Source organism: Elgaria multicarinata, chromosome 4, assembly GCF_023053635.1.
Source record: "Elgaria multicarinata webbii isolate HBS135686 ecotype San Diego chromosome 4, rElgMul1.1.pri, whole genome shotgun sequence".
Lineage (NCBI taxonomy): Eukaryota > Metazoa > Chordata > Lepidosauria > Squamata > Anguidae > Elgaria > Elgaria multicarinata.
This window is the reverse complement of record NC_086174.1, coordinates 75,330,735-75,357,564: the sequence shown is the minus strand read 5'-3', so window position 1 is coordinate 75,357,564 and position 26,830 is coordinate 75,330,735. Positions and strand designations below refer to the sequence as shown.

The following is a 26,830-nucleotide window of genomic DNA, read 5'->3' as shown; positions in this document are numbered from 1 at the left end:
AGTTCAGCCACCCGAAGACTGAGGAGCAACAGAAAGAGACCGAGACCCAAAGTGGCCCCGCCTCCGCCGGGCTGCTTGCGCGCTCCCGCGGCCCTCTGGCAGCCAGGAAATGACAAGCCACGTCTGGGACGTGCGCGCGCCCGACGCCTCCTTCACAATCTGGCGGAGTCCGGCCTGCTTCAGGCGGAAGAACAACGAGGGGCGGAAGGTGGCTGTTGTTACGCGCGCTCGCACACCCGGTTCTTGCGTGGGTCCTTTCTGGAAGAGAAGCAGCTGTAGTGTCGCTTCTGAGCAGAATTGGGGGTTCCCCAGGAAGAAACTGATTCGAAGGCGTGTTCTTGGCGAATTGGGTGGAAATAATAAAATGCCAAGCTTGCCAGATGTATTTATTTATTGCATTTCTATACCGCCCAACAGCCTAAGTTCTCTGGGCGGTTCACAAAAATTAAGACCATTTAAAGAGCAGTATAAAACCATAATATAAAATAAAATATAAAAGCACAACCAGGATAAAGTTCCGTGGCTTGTTTGAGAGCTACCAGTATTATCTTTTCAAAAGCACAGGTAGCTGTGTTGGCCAAAAAAAGAAATCCGAAACTCCTCTAGTGTAATACCTTTATTAGGCCAACCTAAAGGTCATAAAATTGTGCAACCTTTCGAAATATCCAGAGCTCTTTGTAAGGCAAGGTGTTACAAAAAAGCAAGAATAGGAGCGGAGGAAGAAAGGCTGACAAATGTTGAAATCATGATGTCTGCATCATGGTCAGAGTCTTCAGATGAATAGGAAGGGGGAGGGTTTGCAGATACTCAAATTGGGTTCTGCCAGGTGATGTGGTTTCACCTGGATTCACCCCTAGGACTGCTGGGAACAAGAAAGAAGAAAATCTCCCATTTTTGAAACTATAATATCCAGCCATTGCTCAGAGAACTGTCTTCCATTCTGGATGAACTACATAGGTTCCTTAAAGTGCAAAAATACACAAAAGTGTACCAACGTAAAACAAAACATAACAAGGCCCCTCAAACTTAGCACCAACTACTTCTGGTCAAGTAGGAAGCATACAGTGGTAGGAACACATCCATCAGCAATTCCAGCAGTAAACATCCACTGCAAATGAAATTTTGGTCATGCTCAAGTGTGACGGATTGTCAAGGAATATTACGATGGGGTTACAAGTGGGCACCCTGTGCTGCCTTGTTCCCTGCCTCGATCAAAATGGAGAGGTGGGTAAGAAATAAATTATATGATGATGATGATGATGATGATGATGATGATCCTGAAATCACTTCACTGAAGCAAGTTTCACTACATATTGAAGAGGAACTGTTAATTTTACAATTTTGAGTTCAACTATTATTTTTCAAACAACTTTCACAGGGCAAGTAAGGCTGGTTTAATATAGACTCAGACACATATATTCCCAAAGCTCCAGTGGCCCAAGATAGTCCTTTGAAAGCGATAGTTAATAACATCTACCTGTCTGCTTCAGCAAAACAGCTTTGACACCTATCAAGGCTCACAGGGATGTGGTGAGAATAAAAATTTGCAGATGAAAACAGCACAGCATTAGTGAGATGTTTTACTAGAGTAGGCTATAAGTTTATTGAGATGTAAGTGCTGCAACTTCCAGATAAGTGAAGATTTCAACTTTATATAACCTAGTGGGAAAATTATCCCTGGGGGATTTTACACCTTAATTTCCCACCAATTTAATTGTTCATGTTGTATACCCGTACATTTTAGATATCACAGGGGATTTCCAGCAACACATGTAATGTAATTGCTTCATTTCAGTAAGTAATAACCCTAAATGGCACATGTGAGAGCGAAAGACCCAGATTATTTGGGCCAATGCTACTTATGGGACACTGAATGCTTTTGATGCTGAACAATCTGATCCTAAAGTTATTTGTGCTGTGAAGACATAGAATAACTTATGCTGGTGAAGCTAAAGTTGAGAAGAAGCAAGTGTGTCATATGTATTGTGTGGCTTTTCAGTTTCAGTCTCATTAGTGGGGGTGGCCTGACCATAGTTTTGGCTGGGAACACCATTTTGTGTGTTTTCCCCATAAGAGCAAAAAGTCAGTTTTGTGGGGCATAGCTTAACACACCCTTGTCCAATCTGCGCCAAATTTTGCATGTAGATAGCTATGGTAATTTGCTAGCTGAGTGCATAACAAAGCTTATAGGGGGAAAGGATTAACTGCCCATGTATAGCCTAATGGACGTAAGTTAGGATTGCCCTTTGAGATATAGGTCCATGGGGAGTTCTAGTGCATAGACTAATATATATAGCGAGAGTGAAAATTCAAGAAAAGAGAAGGCATGACCAACTGCCTGTTGCCCAAAATATGGATGGAAAAACCACCAAGTTTGCCAGGCTAGAAGAGAATGAGGTAGATATGATCTCTCTCTCTCTCACACACACACACACACACACCGCATTTGTTTGTAAGGAGGGGAACTGGTTTGAGCCTTCAAAATGTTTGTGCTGAGCTGTGGCATGCAGCCAAAGGCAAAGTATATAAAGGGCCCTCTGGAGCCCCGTGGCAGAGCATCTTGGTCCAGGTGAATCAATCAAGATTTAAGGCAGGGAGAGGGAGTAGAAGGGGTGTACCCCCCCATACTAAAATAAATAAATAAATAAATAAATAAATAGTGTCTGTAGTGGCGACAGAGCACCAAAATGGCCAAATGTAGCTTCTCTGCAAGCAAAAGCTAACCACAGTAGCATTATATAGCACTACAGCACGGTTTTCCACCAAATTTCAGCAGCAGACTGATGACTTTGCTTTTCTTTATTTTCAGGGTGTTTCACAGACTGCGTGGTGCACCCCACAGACTGTGTCTCGTGAGGAGAAGGGGGGCCAGGGAGTAAAAATGGCCCCTGGACCTCCTAACATTGCCCACCCTCTGCTATAGTCCCAAAGGCTTTTGTTTTAAAATAGAGCTTTTTGAAAAAGAAAGATGAGCATATTGAAAGAAAAGTCTTATATTTAATTAAGTACTGATATTTCATTTCTGAAGTATCCTTCATGATTTCTTAGTAGAAGACTTAATATCAAGTTATGTAGGATATTAATACACATTCCCCGCTCTTCAGCATTTTGGCTTTAGATTACAGACAGAAATATTGAGCCAGCACAAAAACTGAAGTGGAGGAGCCTTTTACACCACTGAAAATGTGGCTGCATCCCCAATTTAAGTTCTCTTGAGTGTCTAGCTGATCAGAATACATATCACCGTGGTGAAGAGGGCAGTATATCATTTCGCTAGCTGCCAATTTGGAACACTGCAAATCACAGAGAAGTCTTTTTTTAATGTGACAGAGCACTAAAAAAATGGTCCATAGAATGGTACAGTACATTCCACAACATGAGGATCCTACTTCCTTACTTTGCTGTACAGACCAGGCCTAAAGTGTGCCTTTGCACTGGTTTCCCTAGGCAGTGATCAATCCCTTCTTCACCTCTATCTTGCATTGAGTGCTAGAACAGAACCCTCCAGCTTCATAAGCTTAGCCACTAATGGTAAGGTTTGTCAAAAGTACATTATTCTCTCTGCAGCTAAGAAAGGAGGATAAGGCTATCAATACCTGCATATTGTTGTTGTTGTTGTTGTTGTTGTAAGCCGCAAGCCGCCTTGGGCAGGCTGTCCTGAAAGGCAGCTAAGAAATGTTTTAAATTAATTAATTAATTAAATAAATAACCTGAGGTATCAGAGGCAGTGCATGTCTCAATACCAGTGCTAGGGACTATGTGTGAGAAGCTACTATTGTGTTCATGTGCTGCTTGCTGGCTTTCCATAGACTTCTGGTTGGCCACTGTACGCTCCTATCTGGACAGGGATAACCTAGCTTCAGTTGTCCATACTTTGGTAACTTCCAAATTAGATTACTGAAATGACTTCTACATGGGGCAGCTTTTGAAGACGGTCCGGAAGCTGCAGCTTGTGCAAAATGCGGCGGCCAGATTGATAGCTGGAACAGGGAAGTTTGAGCATATAACACCGATTCTGGCCCGCTTGCATTGGCTGCCTATAGGTTTCCGAGTCCAATTCAAGGTGCTGGTTTTAACCTATAAAGTCCTACATGGCTTGGGACTGCAATACCTGATGGAACGCCTCTCCCGACATGAACCTACCCGTACACTGCGCTCAACATCTAAGGTCCTCCTCCGAGTGCCTACTCCGAGGGAAACTCGGAGGATGGCAACAAGGGAGAGGGCCTTTTCAGTGGTTGCCCCCCGACTGTGGAATGATGCCCCCGATGAGGCTCGCCTGGCGCCAACATTGTTATCTTTTCGGCGCCAGGTCAAGACTTTTCTTTTCTCCCAGGCATTTTAACAGCATTTAACAATGTTAAGTTTGTTTTTAATGGACCCCAGAATTGTTGTTTTTAAATGGATACTGTTGTTTTTATACTGTTTTTGATGGTTTTGATGGTTTTTAAATTTTGTATACTTTTAATGTTTACCATTTTTAATTGTTGTAAACCGCCCAGAGATCTTCGGCTGTGGGGTGGTATATAAATGTAATAAAATAAATAAATAAATAAATAAATAAATAAATAAATAAATAAAAGAATGCTGGTCTAGATAGGATTTTGGTGTGATCCGGCGTGGCTCTTGTTTTCTTATGTAAAGATCTTAAGAAGTCCAGAAAAAGCATCTCCGGAGTACAAAGCTCCAATAACTGATATACAAACCAGTGAAATTTGACTGGAAGCCTAATCTTTAAACCACATTGCTTTCTATGTTTGAATACCTAGGGTGACTGGGGAAGTTCAGTGGGAAATTGAAGCACATGGTGAAAGCTCTCCCGTAAAATAACTGAGAGTTTAAAAATATTTAATCCTTTGGCTGGGTTACTCTTTATCATTTATATTCTTTCTTTCCTCCATGGAGCTTCAAGGTAGTGGACATTAGGGCTGTGCTCTGCTTCTCCGGTTCGGAGAAGCAGTAGCGAGGCAGCCTGATTCGCCTCCGGAAAAGGCGGAGGCGAAGAGAGTCGGGGGGGGGGCGGCGGCTGCGGATTGAGGCGAAGAGGATCGCCTCAATCTGGAGCTCCGGACGCAGGTAAGTGGGGGGCAGAGCGGGACTCATCTGGTGCTGCCGCCGCAGTCCCTGTGACAACAGCAATGGAGCCAGGTAAGGGGGCAGGGAGGAAGGAGGCTTACCTGCGTCCGTCGTGGTCCGTTGCGGGCTTCAATTGAGGACCCGGTTGAAGCCGGAAGTGAAGGCTGAGAGCTCTTCCAGCTTCAAGCCGGGGCTTCAATTGAAACCCACGATGACGGACACAGGTAAGGGAGGGTAACTTACTTGGCACCGCTGGCGCCGTCCATGTGGAGACGGCGGCGAAGTGGATCTCACTCTTCAGAGCAGGGGGCTGGGCGGATGAGCCCAAAGAGGATCAGGCCCGATCCTGATTTTCCAAATCGGGCCACGAAGCAGATCGGGGGGGGGGGTCTGTGCACAGCCCTAGTGGACATGTCTATATCCCTGAACACACGCACACACACCCTCACAACAACTCTGTGAGGTAAGTTAGGTAAAGAGGATGAGACTGACCCAAGGGCACCTAGTGAGCTTTATGGCTGTGGATGGATTTGAATCTGGTTTCCCCAGTCCTAACCTGACTCTAACTACTGCACCACACTTACTCTGCATATGGGTTTTGTCCATAAGTCATCTTAAGTGCATTAATATATTAAGCAACTTGGCAAGTTCATTCTCCCCCACACATTCTTCTGTGTGGTATTAATCCCTTTTCTCTCAGAATCTCTCTTCAGCTCTGTACATGTACAGGTGCCCTAACATATTTTACATGTACAATAAAAATGCGAACAGACTGAATTTCTCTTCTGCTGTCAACACAGCACTGTACATTCTGTGTTACAGTGTCCAAAACACTTCCTCCGCGATACCATCCTGTGATTTTCCCTCAAGAACATGACATGAAAACATCACGTTTGCACGACATGAAAACATCACAAGTCTGCATATTCCCAGGATAGAATTCAAAGGATTCTGTTTAGTTCCGTTTAATTTTAAAGCTTTCCTTTGATTGTTTAGGCAATTACAGGAGGTAATATTCCATTTAAGAGCTCTCTTGAAATACCAGTGAATCAACCAGCGTATGGGTTGGCTTCAAAAAATAAAGATGAATCAGGATGATATGAGGAGATAATATTTTATTGAATTACCATTGGAAAGAAAATGACATCTACATTGTTTTAATTAATAATGCAAGAAATCCTGAAGTACAGGTAGGTATATATTCATATTCCTTTTAGTGCCAATGTGAAAGGCAAACACAAGAAGCCATCAGACCAATGGAGGCTGGTGGCTCCAATTTCGGTGGGGCTGTCAATTTAATCTGCATTTCAGTCAGAACCCACCAGGACTCTAAGAGCTATCCAAGGTGGTGAACACCAAGCCTATATCTTGGGGTCATTTCCAGGTCATCCCTGTGCATCCACATGATGCACAGGGGATCCCAGAGGCAACCCTGGATGATCAGGGACTTTCCCCGGGATATTTGGGACCTTGGATTTCCTGATATTTCCACTGTCCCAGGACCATCCTGAGGAATACAGGTGGTGTGGCCACTGCTCCTGGATCCTCTCTTCTTCCCCATAAGTAGCGAGGTCCTGGAAATGGGCATGGAGCTGCATGAGGGCAGTCCATGCCCATCAGTGATAGGGGTGGGGAGCAGTTGCAAGGTTTTTGTTTGTTTTTTAAAATTTACATGTGCTGGAGCACAATTGTGTTCCATCTCCATTCCAGGGTGGGGAAATGGCAGCCACGATGTCCCTCTTCCCTTCCAGGACGTTGTGCAGCTGTCAAGATGCTAGGGGAGGATCACAGAAGCAGATAAATCCACAATCCTCCCCCCTCCCTCCTTCTACACCCTTAGGTGTAGACATGCCTTTATTTTGGGGATAGAGACACCCTGGGTGTCTCCTTTAGAGTTCTGACTGGTTCTGACTAAAACCCAGAATGGATTTATAGCCCCACTGAAACTGGAGCCACCAGACCATTTCTCCATTTCGCCTATATTATCTCTGAGTAGCAGCAATTCTCCAGAGACTCAGGCTGAAGTCCCTCACACCATCTGCTGAGATTCTTTTAAATCAGTGGTGCATCTAAGGTTGCAGCCTAGCCAATCCCTCCCCACATTGCCCCTCCAGAGAGCAGCAGGTGATGGGGACAGCAGTGAAGAGTCCCCACATCAGCACCTGGACCAGAATGAGGATGAAGGGGCCTACCAGGCCAGACACCACTCGCCTCAGCAGCTGGGCATGTACATAGCTACAGATGCTCATTTAATTATATTTATTTTAAAAATGTCATCCTTTTCTACAACAAAACAGGTCTTATTCCCTAGTAAATACGTTTAGCATCAGGGTGATATTGCCACTCACAAAAATGCCAAAAAGAAAAAAGAAAAGGAAACCCCAATGGAGTTATTAAATGGATGTTACGGGTGTTAGATTAAATAATATCCTTTGTTCTACCCCTTTGCCTATGCCTTTTTTCCCCTTCTTTTTTTGGCATATAGCATCAGGGTAGTCAAAGCAAACCATGAATTAAGTGGGTTTACTATGCAAAAAACCTGCATATGCTCAGGGTATTTCTGTTTGATCAGGGTTGGCAAAACGTTTTGTTTTGCTTCTTTTCACTAATGTCAGAAACAGAATAGGATAAAAGAAAACTATATATCTCCAAAAATATAACAAAATAGTAATATAAATACTAATATCTCACTCAAAATTAAAACAAGTGATGAAAACACCAATGTCCAAATCCAAGGTTCCACATGTACACAATACCAAGCTCCCAAATGCGTTTCAACCAATCTGGCGTTCGTCAGTAGGATATTAGTATTTATCTTATAATTTCATTATATTTTTGGGTATATACAACTTTCCTTTGACCTGTTCTATTTCGGTGGGTCTAAGTGGTTCAGGATAGAATCGGTTGATTTGCCTTTGCTCTAACGTATCAGGAAAGTACAAACATTTGTTTGTCATTGCTCTAACATATCAGCAATGTAAAAGCAGTTGTGAAGCATGAAATGGTGGAGACGGGAGAAGAGAAATGTAGTTGCTTGCTTCACCATGGAAGTAAAACATCTGATTACCTAAAGGGAGCCCCTCATAAGAACAGGGTCTAAAATGACCTAGTTGCACCACTGTTATAAATAGAGGTGCTCAGAATTGAAAGTGGGATCTTTGGCAAGTAAAACAGGTGCTCTTAGGGTGGCCATGTATCCTCTTTCACAGCAGACAGTCCTCTATTTGAAGAGCTGCTAGAAGACCATCCTCTTTTTGAAGGCATCCTTTATTTGAGGAGCTGCCAAGTACGATTATGGTTTAAAGATAAAAACCAGAAGAACTGTTGCCCATCAACCACTGAAGGAGCAGGTTCATAGCTTGGGGGTTCTCCTAGATCCAAGCTCTGTCAGTTGAGGTTCAGGTGGCCTCAGTACTCAAAGTGCCTTCTACCAACTTTGGTGGCCCAGCTATGCCTCTATCTGGACAGGAATAACCTGGTTTCAATCATCTAACTTAATCTCTAAGTTAGATTACTGCAATGCAATCTATACGGGGCTGCCCCTGAAGATTGTTCAGAAGCTACAGCTTGTGCAAAATGTGGCAGTCAGATTAATAACTGGAGTAGAATTCTGGCCCACTTGCATTGGCTGCCTGTATGCTTTCAAGACCGGTTCAAGGTCCTGGTTTTAACCTATAAACTCTTACAAGGCTTAGGACTGCAATATCTGACAGAACGCCTCTCCTGACCTGAACATACCTAGATACTATGATCAATATCTGGTGGTGGGGACTTTGAGTGCATCCTCCGAGGGAGACCTGGAGAGTGGCTGCAAGAGAAAGGGCCTTCTCCATGTATGTGTGTGTATGTGGGGTGACTATGGAATGAGCTCCCCACTCAGGCCCACCTGGCACCAACACTGTCATCTTTCTGGCACCAGGTTAAGACTGTCCTCTACTCCCAGGCATTTAATGGCATTTAGTGGCATATGATGGGGCATTTATGCCAGTCATCCAAATACATCTAGTATTTTATTGAAACTGTTTTTAGCTGCCTAAATTTTATATATGTATTTTTATGCTGTATTTTATGCTCTATTTTTATATTGCATTTTATTATTTTATGAATTATTGTAAACTACCCAGAGAGCTTCAACTATTCAGTGGTATAGAAGAAATCATCATCATCATCCATCATCATCATCATCTCCTGGACAGCAGACTGAACAAGCAGGCACACGGATCACCTGGTGATAGTCTTCTGCGTGATGGGGAGATGTCCTGTGTTTCTATTTAAATTGTAATAATTATCCCTAAATTTGCATCTATACATATAAACTAGCAAATATTATGCAAATCACTGTCCTCTTTTATCCTCTTTATTTGGTGGTGCATTTCCTCTTTTTTTGATAATTCACAAGTGGCTACCCAGGAAAGGAAGCTGTGCTCCCTTTCTGGGAGTCATGAGGAAGATTTTCCTGACAAGCTCCTTTAAGAGGAATGGGTGTTGTACTGTTCAAGACTATGGGCATGTCTACACCAGGCAATATCCTGGGGATCGTCCTGGGATCATCCCTGTGCGTCCACGTGACACACAGGGGATCCCAGGAGCAGGGAGGGAAGATCCCTGCATATCCCCGGGATATCACCATACCCTTTCTTCACGGCTTTTCCCACTGTCTCGGAACAAACCCAAGGACTGCAGGTGGTGTGGCTGCCCATCCCAGCTTCTTCCCTCTTCCCCACGAGTAGTATTTAATGGTTATACATCCTTTTTCTGTGTTGTTGGCTGCTTAAGAATTGACACTCAAAGAATGGGTTCAGCTGTTGTGCTTCCACACTGCCCGGCCATTTGCCCTGGTCTATAGTATATGTTTGCTGCTTTAAGCCAAGTTGCAAATTGCAATGGACTTGTGTTAGCCACTGGTTAATGAGGCTAGAAAGGATTTTTCCCCACAATCACAATTGGCTTCACTGATTTGTGTGTGTGTGGCTGGGTTTGGATGACACGATAAGTGACGGTTGATTTCAATGTCCCTCCTATTACACCCACCCACCCCGTTGATTATCGTGTTGTCCGAACTCCGCCTTCGTATGTGTGGTGGTGGTGGTGGTGGTGGTGTGAGGTGTTCCCTTCCTCATAGAAATATCATTAGTATCTACTGTCTTTTATTTCTCCTTCAGGATCTGACACCTACATCACAACTGTTGTTGTGAATTTTGACCTGGCACTAGGGACACCCAGCAGGACACTTGGTAAAGAGGTGAGTTGTGGTGGTCTCCCAGCTCTCTCACACAAAGAGAGTCCCCCTTAAAGGTCTTAGGGATAAGGTGCATGGTGTGGATCACCTTAGGGTCTGGAACCATTGCCCCACCCCTTGGTGTTTGGATAGCAAGTGGGACCAGCTGTTGGTAGATATTTTCCAATTTTCCCCCAGTAGTCAGGCTGGTTCATGCATTCTGACAGTATGTGGGTTGTCAGAAATGGGATATGCCCTGCTGTGTTCTGTGCCAGCTGTAATCAACAGAGTTATGGCCTACTTTTCTTCTAAAGGGTGTCCTGTGTAGGGTGGACACTTATGAACTGCTGAAAATGTGGGCAAAATTCATAATTCTATATTTATAGATGCAAATTTATAAATAACTACTATAGTTTTAACAGAAATACAGTACATCTAGGGAAAATATGAGCTGATTCAACTGTTTGTTTCCCATTTCTAACCTATTTTTCAACATACAAATAGGTAATTATATATTAAACACAATCTGTGTAGTTTCTGTGCAGTGTACTGCAAGTACAAGAAAAAGGGAGAAATGTCTCAGGATGCCGTAGACAATACAATATTGTTGACACCTACAATATCCTGAGGTGTTGTTCATCTTAGATGCTTACCGACCTTTTATCCTCATGTATGGCATGTACCAACCTAGATCTCATGTGCCACCCCAGAATGTAAGGAAAGGGGCTTTGCTTGGTTGAATGCATTTCCACAATAAGAAAACTCTAGTTATATGCAAGGCTACTGTGTTAGAGAGAAGGTGTCTAGTCTAGCTTTTCTTCTGATATGTTAGCTTTGCACACATCAGGAAGGCTTTGAGATGAGCATATTCTTTTAAATATGTCTTTCTCTCACACGCTCACACATACTCACAGCCCCAGAAAAGTAGTAACTAATGCATGTGGGGTATCATCTACTCTATAGCTTATAGATCTGTGCTGGGTGGACTTATATATACCAGCAGTGTCACGAAATCCACACCACATACATCAGGGGCATCCTATATTCCTTCCAGAGGCAGCGTTCTAAGCTGCATCCATCCAAGCTTCCTGCTGGTAGGTATTGTAAAATCACCTTTACCTTAATACCTAAGCAATCATAACAAAATTCTCCATTAGCTATTATGACTCTAAACATAGCAAAGTGCTTAAAGGGGAAGGTTTCAAGTGGATAAAAGCTTCTGAACTTTAAAAACAAAAACACCGTGTTTCTATTCAAGTTATTTGTTCCTGATGCTAACAATTTGTAGGTATTAAAATATGCACAGACGCTTAGGCTTGGTGAGAGGATTAGAGGAATTGCTGTTGAGTGTGTGTGTTGTGTGTGTGTGTGTGTGTGTCACAATTCAGTTAAGTCCCAGCTGAAATGGTGGCATTCCCAATTAGTGAACAAAGCTGACTAGAGCCCTGTGCAGCATCCACACTTTCATGGCCCATGATTCGCTAGAACTCAAAAGTAATTCATTGTCCACACGTGGCAGATCTACCTGAGGCTTTTCCGGGATTAAGCTCGGAGCAAAATCATGTTGCAGGATTCCACTGCATTCCAAAAGTGGGGGGATAAAGTTAAGAACTCTTTATGGATTTGCTCAGTGCACATAGTCACAATTACAGTATTACAGTACTGTCTTGGCGGTGGTGCGTTGGCGCCACGAGGCCTTCGGCTCCTGCATTTGCGCTCCTTCCCGGCATCTGCACAGGAAGGAATGCAAGTGCGGAGTTGCTGCTGCTACTGCTGCCGTGCTGAGCATTGGGGGTCGGGAATGGGGGAGGAACAAGGCAGCTAGAGGGGGACGAAGAGAGGGGCATATGGTGCCCAAACCACCTCTCCTCCCTCTGACCTCCCTCTGACTGCCCATTCCACGCCCCCCATTTTTAAAATTCATTTTTTATCTGTAAATGTGAAGCTTCACATTCCTCTCCTCCCCCTCCCCCATTTTAATTTTTTTTATTTACAGGGATGTGTGGGGCTGTCCTGAGCTCCTGGAGGTCTGCCTCCTTCCCTGTCCAGCCAGTGGCGGCCAATCAGGGGCGCCATTGGCTGTGACACGTCTCTGCAGCCAAAAAAGTCAAGGTAAGTGCCTGACTTTTTTTCAGCGGAGTTTCTGGGGTTTGCCCCTGAATGGCTTTGCAATGGTGGCTGCGTCATGTAGATGACCTGTCGCTACTGCAAACCCACCCTGGGGCAAACCCTTCATCAAGACAAGCCCTTGACCTGTTTTACATTCATAAACACTTTCCAAATGCCTTTGTAAGTTTTCAGATTTTATTTTGTGTGTTTTGGTTTTAAAATCAGTACTCCCCCCCCAAAAAAAAGAACAGAAAAAAGAACATGTCTTTAAAAATAAAAATGCATGAGGCAATCCTATATCCTCATGGGAAACTCAGTGAACCATACCGTAGGCCTTTTCTGCCACTGCCTTTTGAGATTCCTTTAAGATATGTTTGTACAATACATAAAAGTGAAATATTAAATATGGCAGGATACTGAGAGATGCAAAGAGCAGCTAGTAAATATTTGATGCAGACATTCTTTTCTGTGCTAGGATTACTCATTGTGCAAAAAAAAAAAAAAAAAAATCAGAAAGAATCCCATGCTGTTGCTGAAAGCATTCCCATTTTCCATGGGGTTTTGTTGCAAGATACCAAGGATCTTAAATGAGGGACGCTGGTTGCAAATCCAAGGTATATTTCATGGCAGTTTGCAGAAAAGGGAGCTGCGTAGCTTGTTCTCTGGTGCCACTTGGGTGCCACTCCTGCCAATGGTCAGAAGGTAATTCTTTCTTCTGTAGCTACTAAGGGCATGTCTACACCAGTGTTTATCCCGGGGATCATCCCGAGATCATCCCTGTGCATCCAGATGATACAGAGGGGATTCCAGGAGCAGGGAGGGATGATCCCTCCATTTCCCTGGGATATCGGCAGGCCCTTTTAACCCAATTTTTCTCATGATCCTGGGACAATCTCGAGGACTGCAGGTGGTGTGGGCAGCCATCCTGGCTTCTTTCCTCCTCCCCGCAAGTAGCAGGGGTCAGCAGAGGGAAGGAGCTGGGCTGGGGGGAATCCAGGGCCATGGGATGGGGGTGGGGAGTAGGGTCGGGGCTTTTTAAAACAAAACAACAACAACTTTTTTGCTGGAGCACAAGTGAACCCAGCGGGAGGATCTCGCGATCAACATATTGTGAGATCCTCCGACTTCCCTCCCCTGGTGTAGACGTGCCCTAAGTCAGTGCAGGTAAGGTGCCCCTGGGATTCTACATGGAACTAAAAAGCTTCTGAACCTATTTTGGCTACTCAGTGTAAACCGCCCAGAGAGCTCTAGCTATGGGGGTGGTATATAAATGTAATAAATAAATAAAAATAAATAAATAAAAAACAACGCCTGTTGGGTAAAGATCAAGCTGTCTTCAGGCTGCCCATATTTGCCTCAGCCTTTCAGTTCACTGTTCATCAGCTTGCCATTCATTCATTTCATCTCCGTGTTTTATTGCACTTCCTCTAGATTTCCAGTTCTAATACCTATGAGCTTTTCTAAACTGGCTGTTAAGTTGCTGTATCTACTTCTGGTTTCGTTGTAGAATTAGGATCTGAGCAGGAGCTTTTCTTTTCCTGCTTTTCTGCTCCATGAACTCTAGGTGGCACTCTGGTGTTTGTGGAAAAGTACAATTACACAAGAGGAAACCATGCTTTCATTCACTTTCACAATTAAATGCCACACTTGCCCTGCTCTAAAAACTTGCCGAAAGTGCTGGTTAGACACAGAAGTGAAGATTGGGTGCCGTCTAAAAACCCATAAACAAACACTGTGAGTAGCAAATGACAAGTGCATGATAAATGCTTTTTGTAGAAAAGCTTGCAAACTTACACCTCTGTGTGTGTACGTGCCATGTCTCTTTATATCTGTCCTGTTACCTCGGTGAGATTCACTCACACACCTTGTTGTTTTTCCCATTGTCTCTACCCATTGATCTCTTTTGTACCTCCCCCTACAGTTTATTGGTTGTTGGAAGTTGGACAACTCCACCTCCATTCATCCGGTCAGAAAACCTCCCCCCTTCCATGAACTGAATGTGTATGGGCATTGATCAGTATCACTATCACACATCTGCCACTTCCAAACGCACGAAAGACTTGAAGTCCCCGCCTGTAACCCCCCCTTCTCCTAGAACAGCTAATGCATGTTTCTGTTGAAGCTGTGGTTTAAGGTGGTTAGAGACATGGTTTAAGGTGTCTTCTGAATAGGGAGAGAGATAGAGATAGAGAGAGATGGCTTCCATTTAGGATCCAGTGAGAAGAGGAAGATGTTAGTACTCGACATGATCCAAGTAAAATTCAGACATCCAGATAAATTCATTCAAGAAAGCAGCACAATAATATAACATTCAATTTAAAACAAAAGAGATGCTGAAATCATGACAAGCATCAAACAATACAAGGATCTAGAAAATGTCACAGAATTAAAAACAGCAACAACCAAAACACCACCACTAATAATAATAATAATAATAATAATAATAATAATAATAATAATAATGTGGCAACAGAAATACACAGAATTTAAATGGACTGTGAGGTTACATCTCCTGGGAAGCGGGTCAATTTCTTAGCTCGTCAGTGTCAACAAGAGTAGGCCTTAATTTTTCTCTATATGAGTGAATGGAAGCCAGGTACTTATATAGTGGGGTGGGAGGGGAGGTGCTACACCATCGGAATGGAAACTAAACCTACTTCTCACCCCATGTAAACTGTTATGGTTTTGGTTTGAGATTTTTTGCGGGGAGGTTTTGCTTCTCCCTCAGAAGTTTTTCTGCCAACTGCACAGACCCACCTTTTCATCTGCCTTTGGTACTTCTTACATGTAATATGGAATATTGTGCTAAGAATGAGATAGTACATCTGGATGAACATAAACTATGCATTACTTGGGAGAGACTCAATCCCCTGAAGAACATAAAAAAATGTACAATATGTCTCAAGGTACTGGATCGTGCATGAACTTAGATTTCACACTTGAAGATGCTTAAAACCATCACTGGATGAAAATTCCCCACTCGCTGTATCTCTGGGGAAGTCTGTGTGTATTGCTCATTTTAAAAAGGTATATGGAATTCATTCTGTTAATGAAATATCATCATAGAATGTATATTTTGGATGATGGGTGTGGTTGTTTCCACCTTCTGTGATCTTTCTGCAGAGGTAGGGTTCAAAATTTGTATCTATAAAAAATACATCTGGAGAGACCATGGTTATTCATTTTGCTTCAGGGATGTGCCTAGCTCTCCAAATTTTGCTCAAAATTCCAGTTATTGATCCTAAATCTACTGCCCATCTTCATGACTTTCATTTAACTTTCGGAGTCTACTTGCTCAACATATATAGCAATTTCTGATAATATGATTCACTCAACAACAGTTTGTTGCTTATTAGCCAGTCAGGCCATGTGCATAAAGAAACATACTAAAATACTCTTCATGCCAAAGGTAATACCAAAATACAAAGTGTTAATAAAATGGCTAACAAGAGCAGGTTAAAACATCTTGTAATCCTGGACAATATTTGCTGACATATTATGTTATATTAATAAGTTTAGTCTTTTATGGCTGCCAGTGATTTTTGTTTCTCCAGAGCCTGTTTGACGAACTTGGCAGTCCTATATGACATGTAATCATCTGTACCAGCCAGTAGTGTTAGAGTTATGCTTGCAGGGGAGATATAATTGAACCCAACAATTAAGGGATCACGATATTGTTTCCTCAGCTCTACGTACAATGGGCACTCTGCTAGGAAGTGTACCATGCCCTCTGCCTTAAGACAGCCACTGTGGTGGGACCTATAGCATGCCTTCACCTCCATCAGCTGGAGTGAATTCAGTCTGCACTGAGCCATAAGCCATCTCAGCTCATATGAGGTAACAGAAGTTAAGTATGACCATATGATTCTCTCTCTCTCTCCCCCCGAGACTCACAGGGGAAAATCACATTTGCTTACCGCTGTGCATTTGTCCTTCATTACTTCCTGTTTTGAAAGAGGAAATAAGCAACTTGCACATGGCCCATTCAGTGGACCGTTTTGATACCACTTCTTCTCCTGCACACAGTAGGAAATAACAGCAACTTCCATATTTAAAAATAAGTCGGACTTACTGGGGTTTTTTTGTCATGCAAAGAAGGCTAGAAGGGGCAGGAGGCATGCAGAAGGCAGATGACATTGTAAGACGGACCTGTGAAAATCTGAGAGCCCAGTAACGAGTGTGCAATAAAACACTCATCTGATGGAGCTCTCTCTCTCTCTCTGGGCCTTTCTATACCTCCCAGCGTTCCGGGAGGGAGTGGGGAGGATCTTCCGATATTCTGCTCACAAGATCCCCCCTTTGTCCACACATATGCATGACATCCTGGGAAGAAGGAGGGATGTCGCACCCACCATTTTTTATTTTATTTTTTAACAGAGATGAGTGCACTTGTGCTCCAACAAAACTATAAGTAACAACAACAACAACACCCTGCTCCCACTCCTCCCTATTCCCAATGGGGATGGAGCGCCTGAAGAGCTCCGTGCTCCATGCCCGGTTTTCACCTCCTTGCGTTTACAAGGCCGGGATGGGCACCCACACACCTCCCATGGTCTCGTCCCGAGACTTCTGGAAGAATCAGGCTAAAAGTGTTCCAGGATATCCCAGGGGAATGGCGGGATCATCCCTCCCTGCTCCCAGGATCCCCTGTGTATCATGTGGATAAAGACTGGTGTAGACATGCCCTCTCTCTGTTTCAGCTATCTATAAATATATTAGGAACATTGCTTTGATCTTGAATTCGGAATGCAGATTGGATGTACCCTGGGTATTACTAAGTAACAGTTGACCTGCCAGCCAATCTCAGCAGAATACGTCCAGCCATTCTTGAAGATAGGGAACAACAAACTCTACATTAATTCTCTGGGACCTCTCAGTGGCTTTCAGTACCACCAATCATAGTATCCTTCTGGAATGCATGGTGGAGCTGAGTCTTAGAGGTGCTGTTTTGCAATGTTTCTAGTTCTGTCAGGCCATGTTCAGAAGGTGGTGCTGGAGGGTTGCTGTTTGGCTGTGGTGAGCCACGGGTTATATAGTGTGTTCCATGATTAATATTTAAATGAAACTCTGGGAGTCATTTGATGCTTTGGAGTAAGGTGCCACCAATATGCTGATGACACCCAGTTCTATTGCTCTTCATCACCAAACACCATGGAAACAATTAAAACTCTTGCTTGGGTTCCATAATGAGCTGGATGAGAGTGAACAAGCAGAGGTTAAACCTGGAGGTGTTGTTGGTCAATAGAAAGACTGACTAAGGGATTGGGATTCAACCTGTTCTGGAAGGGCTAGCACTTCCCCTGCAGAATCAGGTATGTAGCTTGGGAATGCTCCTTGTTCCCATGCTATCCCTGGATCTTTAAGTGGTAGCAATGGCAAGGAGAGTGTTTGCACAATTACACTTGGTGCACCAGCTGCAACTCTTCCTGAATCAGTCTTCCATGGCAACAGTTCCTCAGGCCTTGTTATATCACATCACGTTTAGACTATTGCAACACACTCTATATGGGACTAGTTCTGAAGAATTTGTGGAAGCTTCAATGAATGGAAAATGCTAACCAGTGCTCAGTACCAGGATCATATTACATTTGTCCTGAAACATGTGTGCTGATTGCCAACTGATTTTTGGATGTTCTAAACTTTTAAGGCCCTGCATGGGCTAGAGTGTGTCTAGCTAAGGCACTGCCTATCTTCTAATGAACCTGTCTGGTTACAGAAGTCTGCATGAGATGCCCTTTCAAGGGATTCATCTACACCAAGCAGGATATTCCACTATGAAAATGGTATGATAGTGGTATATAAGAGGCAGGAGCCACACTGCTGCTTTGTAGCAGTATTGAAGTGCACTGACAACTGTTGGGGGCCATTGACACATACCATATACTGCTTCCATACCACTTTCGCAGAGTTATATCCTGCTTGGTGTAGATGTGTCATGGGCACCAACAGTTGTCAGTGCACTTCAATACCACTATAAAGTTGTAATGTGCCTCCTGCCTTTTACATACCACTTTCATACTGCTTTCATAGTGGAATATCCTGGTGTAGATGAGCCCAAGTGGTTCATTTGTTGGGCAAATGTGAAAGGGCTTTCTCCCTCAAGAACTTATTTTTATTTTATTTTATTTTTATTTATTACATTTTTATACCGCCCAATATCCGAAGCTCTCTGGGCGGTTCACAAAAATTAAAACCATCATAAAACAACCAACAAGTTAAAAATACAAATACAAAATACAATATAAAAAGCACAACCAGGATAAAACCACGCAGCAAAATTGATATAAGGTTAAAATACAGAGTTAAAACAGTATAATTTAAATTTAAGTTAAAATTAAGTGTTAAAATACTGAGTGAATAAAAAGGTCTTCAGCTGGCGACGAAAGGAGTACAGTGTAGGCGCCAGGCGGACCTCTCTGGGGAGCTCATTCCACAACCGGGGTGCCACAGCGGAGAAAGCCCTCCTCCTAGTAGCCACCTGCCTCACTTCCTTTGGCAGGGGCTCACGGAGAAGGGGGCTAACTTGAATTAGCCTCCAATCTCTTGGCCATTAGAATGGGTGTGAAGATGCACCCTCCCCCCAATTTAGCCTTTTAAAATGTGTAGTTTTACTGATTTACTGTTTTTAACGGTTTTGTTTTCATTCTTTTCAGGTTTATTGTTTCAAATTGTTGTACACTGTCTCAATGCCTTTTTAGCTGATTCCATTTTTAGCTGGGAGGGAGGACACTTGAAATGAAGTGGAATAAAATGGTAAAAGATAAAATAGAACAGAAGTATTGTAGGTATACAGAAAACACATTATTGTGGCAAATTTGGAAAAACAAATTAAGTTTTTTTAATTGTTATTTTTCAATGCAAATCATGGATTTACTAGAAAGCAAAATTTGTCTAATATCAGAGTTGGATAGTTGAGTGCTTATCCATTTAGAAGTGAAATGACGCCACCAATAATAGTGATGATGATGACGTAGTGGTTTCTTCACATTCAGCTGATTCCATAGATATGAAGAACAAAGTATCAGACACACCCCAGCTTCTGTGAGTTTCCAGGATCTATGAGCTACCAGGAACTATGGAATACTAATGGCATAGAGGTAAGAAAATATGACACAATTGAAGGACTTTTTATCTTAAAACAACAGCAACAACAATAATTTTAAAAAGGGATAAGAAAAATGTGAGTTTTTAAAAAGTTAACACATAACCCAATCTAGATAACACATAAAAAGATAATCCATAATTCTGTAACATGCCATCTTAACCCCTTACGTGGAAAGACTTATCCCATGGACCACCACTAATTTGTTGGTTCTGCAACAGATTGATTAACTGTCCCTGTCTAACCTCATGCTCCATTCTGTTTTTATAGTGCTTTGATTGTCATGTCCCATATGAACCCTGTTCTTTGAGATTAGCTGGAAAGTTGTAACATTGGGTTTCCTTTCTTACATGATTTGAGATCTTCTGAGGTTTGAAATTAGGATCTTCTCACTGGTGGGCAACTTCAGAGCTAGCGACCCAGGAAGGAATGTCAGGCCTCCTCAGTGATGGAATTTAGATACAGAATGGACACTTTTTGATTATTCCAATCATTTAAAATGGCTGTGTACATGTTTTAGCTGTTATCCTTACTAATATTTTATCTAGTGTTGGTTATTTTAAATGCTGTTGAGTTCTTTAACTGTCTTCTATGGATTGTACATCACCTTGAGTGCCCTTCTGGCAGAAAGATAATTAATTTTTGAAAATAAATATGAATTTCCCTAAATCACATTTATTATTCACATATTTTAAATGAATACGAGATCAGATATGAACACGTAGCATAAAAACCAACTGTATAAAGTTAACACAGATCCCACAGGTAAAAAACCCGGCATAATAAGCCTACATAAAACAGTCTCTGAATTCATGCGGTCACACCCTTGTACAAGGTGTCTTTGCCTTTTCAGAAGGAGGGCAGCTATCAGCCCCGATTGTGTCTGGTGTTCCCAGGGGAATACTGCTCTAACTTTAACTTTCACATAATAAACTAACACACTAGAGTCCTATAATTCAGTCGGTGTAGCGAGAAGGTCAATTGCATTCTTCAATCTGGTATTATTTTAATCTGACATGCTTCTGAACACACGTGCTTTAGATTCATCCGACAACTCCCAGTCTCTTCCCATTTCATGGGATTTTGTTTTTGTTCTAGCAGGTTTTAAATTCAACAGGTTGGAGGGGTGGGTGGGTGAGCTCAATAGAGATTTTTTAAAAATTGCAATCGTCATTGAAAAATTAAATATTCAAATGGAGTAATAAAATCCGTGAAATAAGAAATCTTGGGCAGGAAACAAATTTGTCTATACCTCTGAAACCAATTGCCTCCCTTTTCTTACAAACTGTTCCTCATATATGCCTATATGAGTGTGGAGTAAAATAATTGCTGGGGTTCATATATATTTAAAACCAAGCCCTTCCCCCTTTTGGATGTGTGCGTGTGTTTGATAACCAGACAGGAGATAGAAAAACGGAGGGAAAAGCGGGGTGGGAAGAAGGGGGAGAGAATGAATGATCTTTATGTGTGAGATAACAGAGGAGCCCGAAATGACCTGCTCTTTCTCTCCACCCGCCCCCCCCCGCCCCCGTTCTTCTGCTTCATGCGGTAAAACAACGTTGAAGAAAGAGGGCAGTCGCGTACAGCCCATCTCCTTCCATCTGCCTGTAGTACTACCAGACGGTGGCAAAGGGAAATGTGAGCAGGAGAACTGGCAATGAACGCTTCGATGCGAGGAAGGAGCCGACAGCCTCGCGGATCGGGATCCAGGTAGGTCTTTGAAGTTTGATCTTCCAAAGGGACCGGTATTATAACGCTGCTGCAGGCGAAAGAGCCAGACGGCAGACATCCCCGAGGCCGTCCCTTTTAGACATAGCTGGCTGAGCGGCTGGAGACCCCTGGCTGTATCCTGCATGTGTGTGTGTGTGCGTGCGTGCGCAGGGAGAACCGGCAATTGGTCTTCTCCTCGGAACACCTTCCTTCTGCTCCTTTCATCTCCCCGCTCCCAAAACCTCAGTACTGTATCTGTTGGTCAGGGAAGGGAGAGAAAGAGAAAGAAAGAGAGAGAGAGAGAGAGAGAGAGAGAGAGAGAGATTGAGAGAGAGAGAGAGAGAGAGAGAGGTTGAAGGGAGGGGGAGCGATTTGAAATCTGCCTTGCGATAGCGCAACGCATCACCATCGCTTGATGTTCCAGGCATTCAGCGCCTGTCAGAAAGGATGGGGAAGACAAACTGCCAAGACTGGAATCCTCTGTATGTATTTCCGTGTGTTTCGGGGGATTGGCGGGAGGCAAGCAAAATGTGTGTTGTGTGTGTGTGTGAGAGAGAGAGAGAGAGAGAGAGAGAAAATCAGCAAGTGCCAGAAGTTTTTAGGGCAAAGGGCTCAGCATCACCCCAGAATGGCTGTTTCAGGGAGCGGAGGGGCGCGTTGGGACTCAGGTTGGCGTCGACGCTGTCCAGGGTCCTGAAAGCCATCCACATCCCAACCCAAGCAACAGGGAAGCCAAGGCACCCAAGCTAAGCGAAACGTCCCTTTCCCGTCTGTAATTAACTCCAACCAGCGGCCCAATCGCCTTTTAAATCGCATTAAACTACTTAAACTCTAGGCGCCTGGCTTGTCACCTCTCTCCTGCCCAAAGTCTGCATGAAAAGCAAGCAGTGCCAGAGAAGCACATCAGGACTTCGCCTGCGGTTGCCTTAGTAACTAATATGTATTTCCCACGGCTTGCATAGTTGCGCCTCTTGTTGAACTACAGCTTTCCCTTTCAAAGAACAATAATTAATCTAACTGGGGAAGGCTGTATCTTGTTTGCATTTAAAAACAAAATCCCACCCCCCAAAATCTGTCTTGACCTTTAAATGACATTTTATTCCCCCCCCCTGAGGATTTCTCCCCCTCTCTTTTTCAAGATGTTTGAAACCAGGATGGCTTTCTGATCCTTGATAGGATCATTAAGTTGTTATTGCTTTTACAAATCTGATTAAATAACGTTTGCCGGTTCTAAAACTTGCAAAGAAACCCCCTTCCTCCCTGGCACCTATGTCACCACTGTCAGATTGCAGGGAACAGCAACTTGTCTTAGTATATAAAGGATGCTGTCAAGGGTGCACATGCAGGTAACTTGGTATGAATGGATGTATTTAGTCATGCAGAGGTTGGCTTTTGAAAGTATCAATTATTTTATAATATGTGCCTTTAGGTACGCAATGGATGCATTCACCATTTAATATTATATATCTCTATGTGCAATGTGCCCATATCAAGTAAAGGGATGCCTTTGCATTCTCTTCTCATTATCCTTCCTTGAGATTTGCATTTGAGAGTGACCTGCCATCTGGAGCCAGTTGATTTGGTGCCTACTAATATTTCAGACAGGTGGGAAGAGATGCTTCTAGAGAACGCAACCTTTATGGAGCTCTGCTGTGACATACTTTTAGTTGATTGATGTATTCCGTTCTTTCTTCCTATGTCAACAGGCTACCATTTACTCCTACAATGACTTCAGTTGCTCCTCCAGGCGATTTACTTTAAGACCACCGTGTCATGGGATTTGGAGGCTCCTGAGAAGTGAAACAGTGGAGAGAGTCGGCCGCCTTCTTCATGTCCTTAACAATGTGCAGGCAGGAAGTGCCCATGAAACTGGTCACCTGGATCTGGATGGCTTCGTGCAATAAAATGATAGGGGTGCTGCTGGTCTTCTTCCCTGCTATCCTCCTGGAGATGGACTTCCTTCCCAAGAATGCTGGCAGGAAGGTGTTGATCTCAGGTGCTTCTGCCCAAAGATCAGTAGCCAGAATGGATGGTGATGTCATCATAGGAGCCCTCTTTTCAGTCCATCACCAACCTCCAGCTGAAAAAGTACCAGAGAGGAAATGCGGGGAGATCCGAGAGCAATATGGTATCCAGAGAGTTGAGGCTATGTTTCATACTCTGGATAAAATTAATTCGGACCCGGTCCTGCTGCCCAACATCACTTTAGGCAGTGAAATTCGAGATTCCTGTTGGCATTCGTCTGTGGCCTTGGAGCAGAGTATTGAATTCATAAGGGACTCCTTGATCTCCATCCGAGATGAGAAGGATGCTCTTGGCCGCTGCTTGCCTGATCCTTTATATCACCACCAGGTCAGGGCCAAAAAACCAATTGCTGGTGTTATTGGACCAGGTTCCAGTTCTGTGGCCATCCAAGTTCAAAATCTTCTTCAACTCTTTGATATTCCCCAGATTGCTTATTCTGCAACCAGTATTGATCTAAGTGATAAAACTTTGTACAAATACTTCTTGAGGGTGGTCCCATCTGACATCCTGCAAGCCAGAGCCATGCTTGACATAGTCAAACGTTACAACTGGACATATGTATCCGCTGTCCACACTGAAGGTGGGTATGAAAAACAAACCAGTTCATATCATTGATTGCTTCTATAGGACTGTTCATGTACAAAGCATTTTGCAGTCTTGATCTAACTTTAACTCTAAGAGCTAGGTAATGTTAACACCCCATTTTGAGGAAATGGAGACTGAGGCCTTAGCTAGACCTAAGGTTTATCCCGGGATCATCCCGGGGTCATCCCTGTTCATGTAAATGACACACGGGGGATCCCAGGAGCAGGCAGGGATGACCCTGTGATGATCCCGGGATAAAACTTAGTTCTAGCTAAGGCCTCTGAAATAGTGACTTGATATCAGAGTTTATTACTACGTAGGAGTTGAATGTACCACTCTAAGTATGCACCATTTGACCATACTAGAGATATATCACACTTCTGGTCTCTATTCCTCATTTTGCTTGAACCAATCTTTTCTTATGACCATGCGCAGCAGAATCCCATAAATCTTCCTAAATTATGATGAACTGAGTTATAGATGTGCTTTGTCTCTGGTCTCATGAATTTTTGCTCTCAGGCCATTAATTGTCTCATTTTAAAACTTTAGAAGGAATGTAAAAGGCATTATTATTATTATTATTATTATTATTATTATTATTATTATTTTGTTTTAATCTTTGTTTAGACATCAACCTTTCTCATGGATAATAAAGTGAAACTAATTTATACTTCCCAAAGACTATTGAAGCACAAGATGAGAGTACGTAGTACAAACTATTAGCTAACAGTTTTTCTGAATCCATGTTGTTGACATGGGACTATTATGTATATAAATAAGTCAAAGATCTAACTTTGTACTGAAAGCAGCTAATCACACATTTAAACACACAAATGTCTGGCATATCTGTTGCTATTACATTTTGCTTAAACCAACCTTTCCCTCCTCTTATAGGGACTGAATAATTCCAAATTCAAGCAGTCTTTCATTTCTAATTAAATAGGTAGGCGATGTGGAAATCTATGGGCAAAGTTAATAATGGCATAGACAAATCATTCTCACAGAAAAAGTGCCAGTTCAGTAATGAAGTTTATAGATTTTCAATGAGGCAAGTCCTACAGTCTTGCCTTGGAGGGAGAAAAACACACACACAATACTGTCGCTTATGTCAATTGCATTTTTGCTCCAGTGAAGACCAAGGTTGTTTAAAAAAGAAGAAGAAGAAAAGGAAGAACATTGACCCCAGGAACTCTGTTCTCTGTGGACAGTACTGGGCTGCAAAGATGAGTGCCAAAAATATTATTCTTACATATTTCATAGACTGAAAAGGTATGGACAAAAATCTCTGGTTTTGTACATGTACAGAGAGGGACTAAAAGTCACAATAGGTTGGTGCTCTGAGAATTACCAGACAATCTTATTTTCTAGTGGCTACAGTCAAGAAGTTTAATCCACTTTGGGGGGAAACAGTTGTTTTAAACTGAAAGATGAACAAGATGCAAAATAATTAAAGTTGTCTATAAGGAAAATGTCTTACTGTTATGTCCGGACCGTCAAGATGATGATCACTGTCTCTTTACCTTCAAAACTTGAGATTGGTTTTGCAACAATTTGTTTGGAATGCCCTTTGATACTAAGGTTTACAGTGTCCTTTTATCGTAATGAGCAAAGGTTTTCATGATCTTTTGGTATCCAAATTACAGCTGGATGAAACAAATTATAAATATAGGTTAGCTTAAAGGAAGTCATGAGTGAATGGATTTAGGGTGGTGCTAGCCATTTAAAGTGTGGAATAGTCTATTTTTGAAATATGGGACACGGAACAGGGAATAATTATTAGTGCAGTTCATTTTGTGACAAACTAGGGATGAATTTTTTTTGACAACAATCTGCTCCAATTGTTGCACGCTCCTGACCTTGAATTCCAAAACTGCTTGTAGATATAGATAAATCCTTTGCCAAGTGAAGGTGATGACTATTCTTTATTTATGACAAAGGTGTGTTGTGTAAACAATTCATATGAGAATATATATACTCTATAGTCCAAGGATATGAGACTTTCACTAATCATCCTCTACAGTACTAGGAAACTCCTTCAATTAGCTGTTTTATAAAGTGAAAATAGTCCTTCAGTTAACAATAAGTACTTTACAAGCACACCTCTCACACAACGTCCATTATGATCCTTTTAGGACTTTTTGGATCAATTCCACTTTACAACATGCTGGTTTCTAACTTTGCACCATCACAATATTTCACAGATATAATTGCAGTGTATTTTTTTGTTTGTACACAATGTAGTTTACAATTATAAGATGTACAGTCTAATCTTATACATGTTTTCTTGGAAGTAAGCCCACTGAGTTCAATGAGACTCCTACAAAATATACCTAGTCCTACAAATGTAGCTAAACCCAATTAAGTAACAACACAAAACACAAAACCTGGTTTTGTAAGTGATAGATTCTTTGGGTTCTCCACTCCTCAAACTTCCAGAAAGATTATGAGACCTCTTCCTGTAAAGTCTATAGGACAAGATCCAAATAATTACTGAGGAGGAGGAGGAGGAGGAAGAGGAAGAAGAAGACGACTAGAATGGATTTCAGTTTGAAATCATATGGATTCTCTTATTTATGTAGGATACAAGCAACAGTAAAATTCCATGAGAATCAAAATACATCTCTGTTTTCCAGAATGGCGATATTCTTATTTCCCAGTACTTTTGTTCTATGGGCAGCCCATTGGACAGGGGACAAGGAAGGGACATTAATTTGCCACTCATGGCAGATACAGAAAACAACTACTGGTCAAGCTTGATATTTATTTATTTATTTATTTATTTATTTATTACATTTCTAAACCACTGAAGCTCTCTGGGCAGTTTTCAAGGGACAGCTGAAAGCCATATAATACAATAACATAGTAAAATGTAATATAAAACTAAGTTTAAAATAGAATAAAACCAAAGTAGTAACCAATATAAAAGACAGCAGCAGTGCAAAGGTTTAAAATACACTGACACTAAACTGAAGGGCTAAAAAGCCACTAAACTGAAGGGCTAAAAA

At 42.4% G+C, this 26,830-nt stretch overlaps 1 protein-coding gene across 2 annotated transcripts in view; it reads left to right on the top strand.

Annotated features, from left to right (window-relative positions):
• Positions 1-22,899: 22,899 nt before the first annotated feature.
• Positions 22,900-26,830, top strand: part of GRM1 (glutamate metabotropic receptor 1) — a 224,946-nt gene continuing 221,015 nt past the window's right edge. For both annotated transcript variants that reach the window (XM_063124574.1, XM_063124575.1), the window contains exon 1: positions 22,900-23,820. In XM_063124574.1, coding sequence (XP_062980644.1) covers positions 23,046-23,820 — 775 coding nt within the window. In that variant the 5' untranslated portion in view covers positions 22,900-23,045. The remainder of the gene's footprint in view (positions 23,821-26,830) is intronic.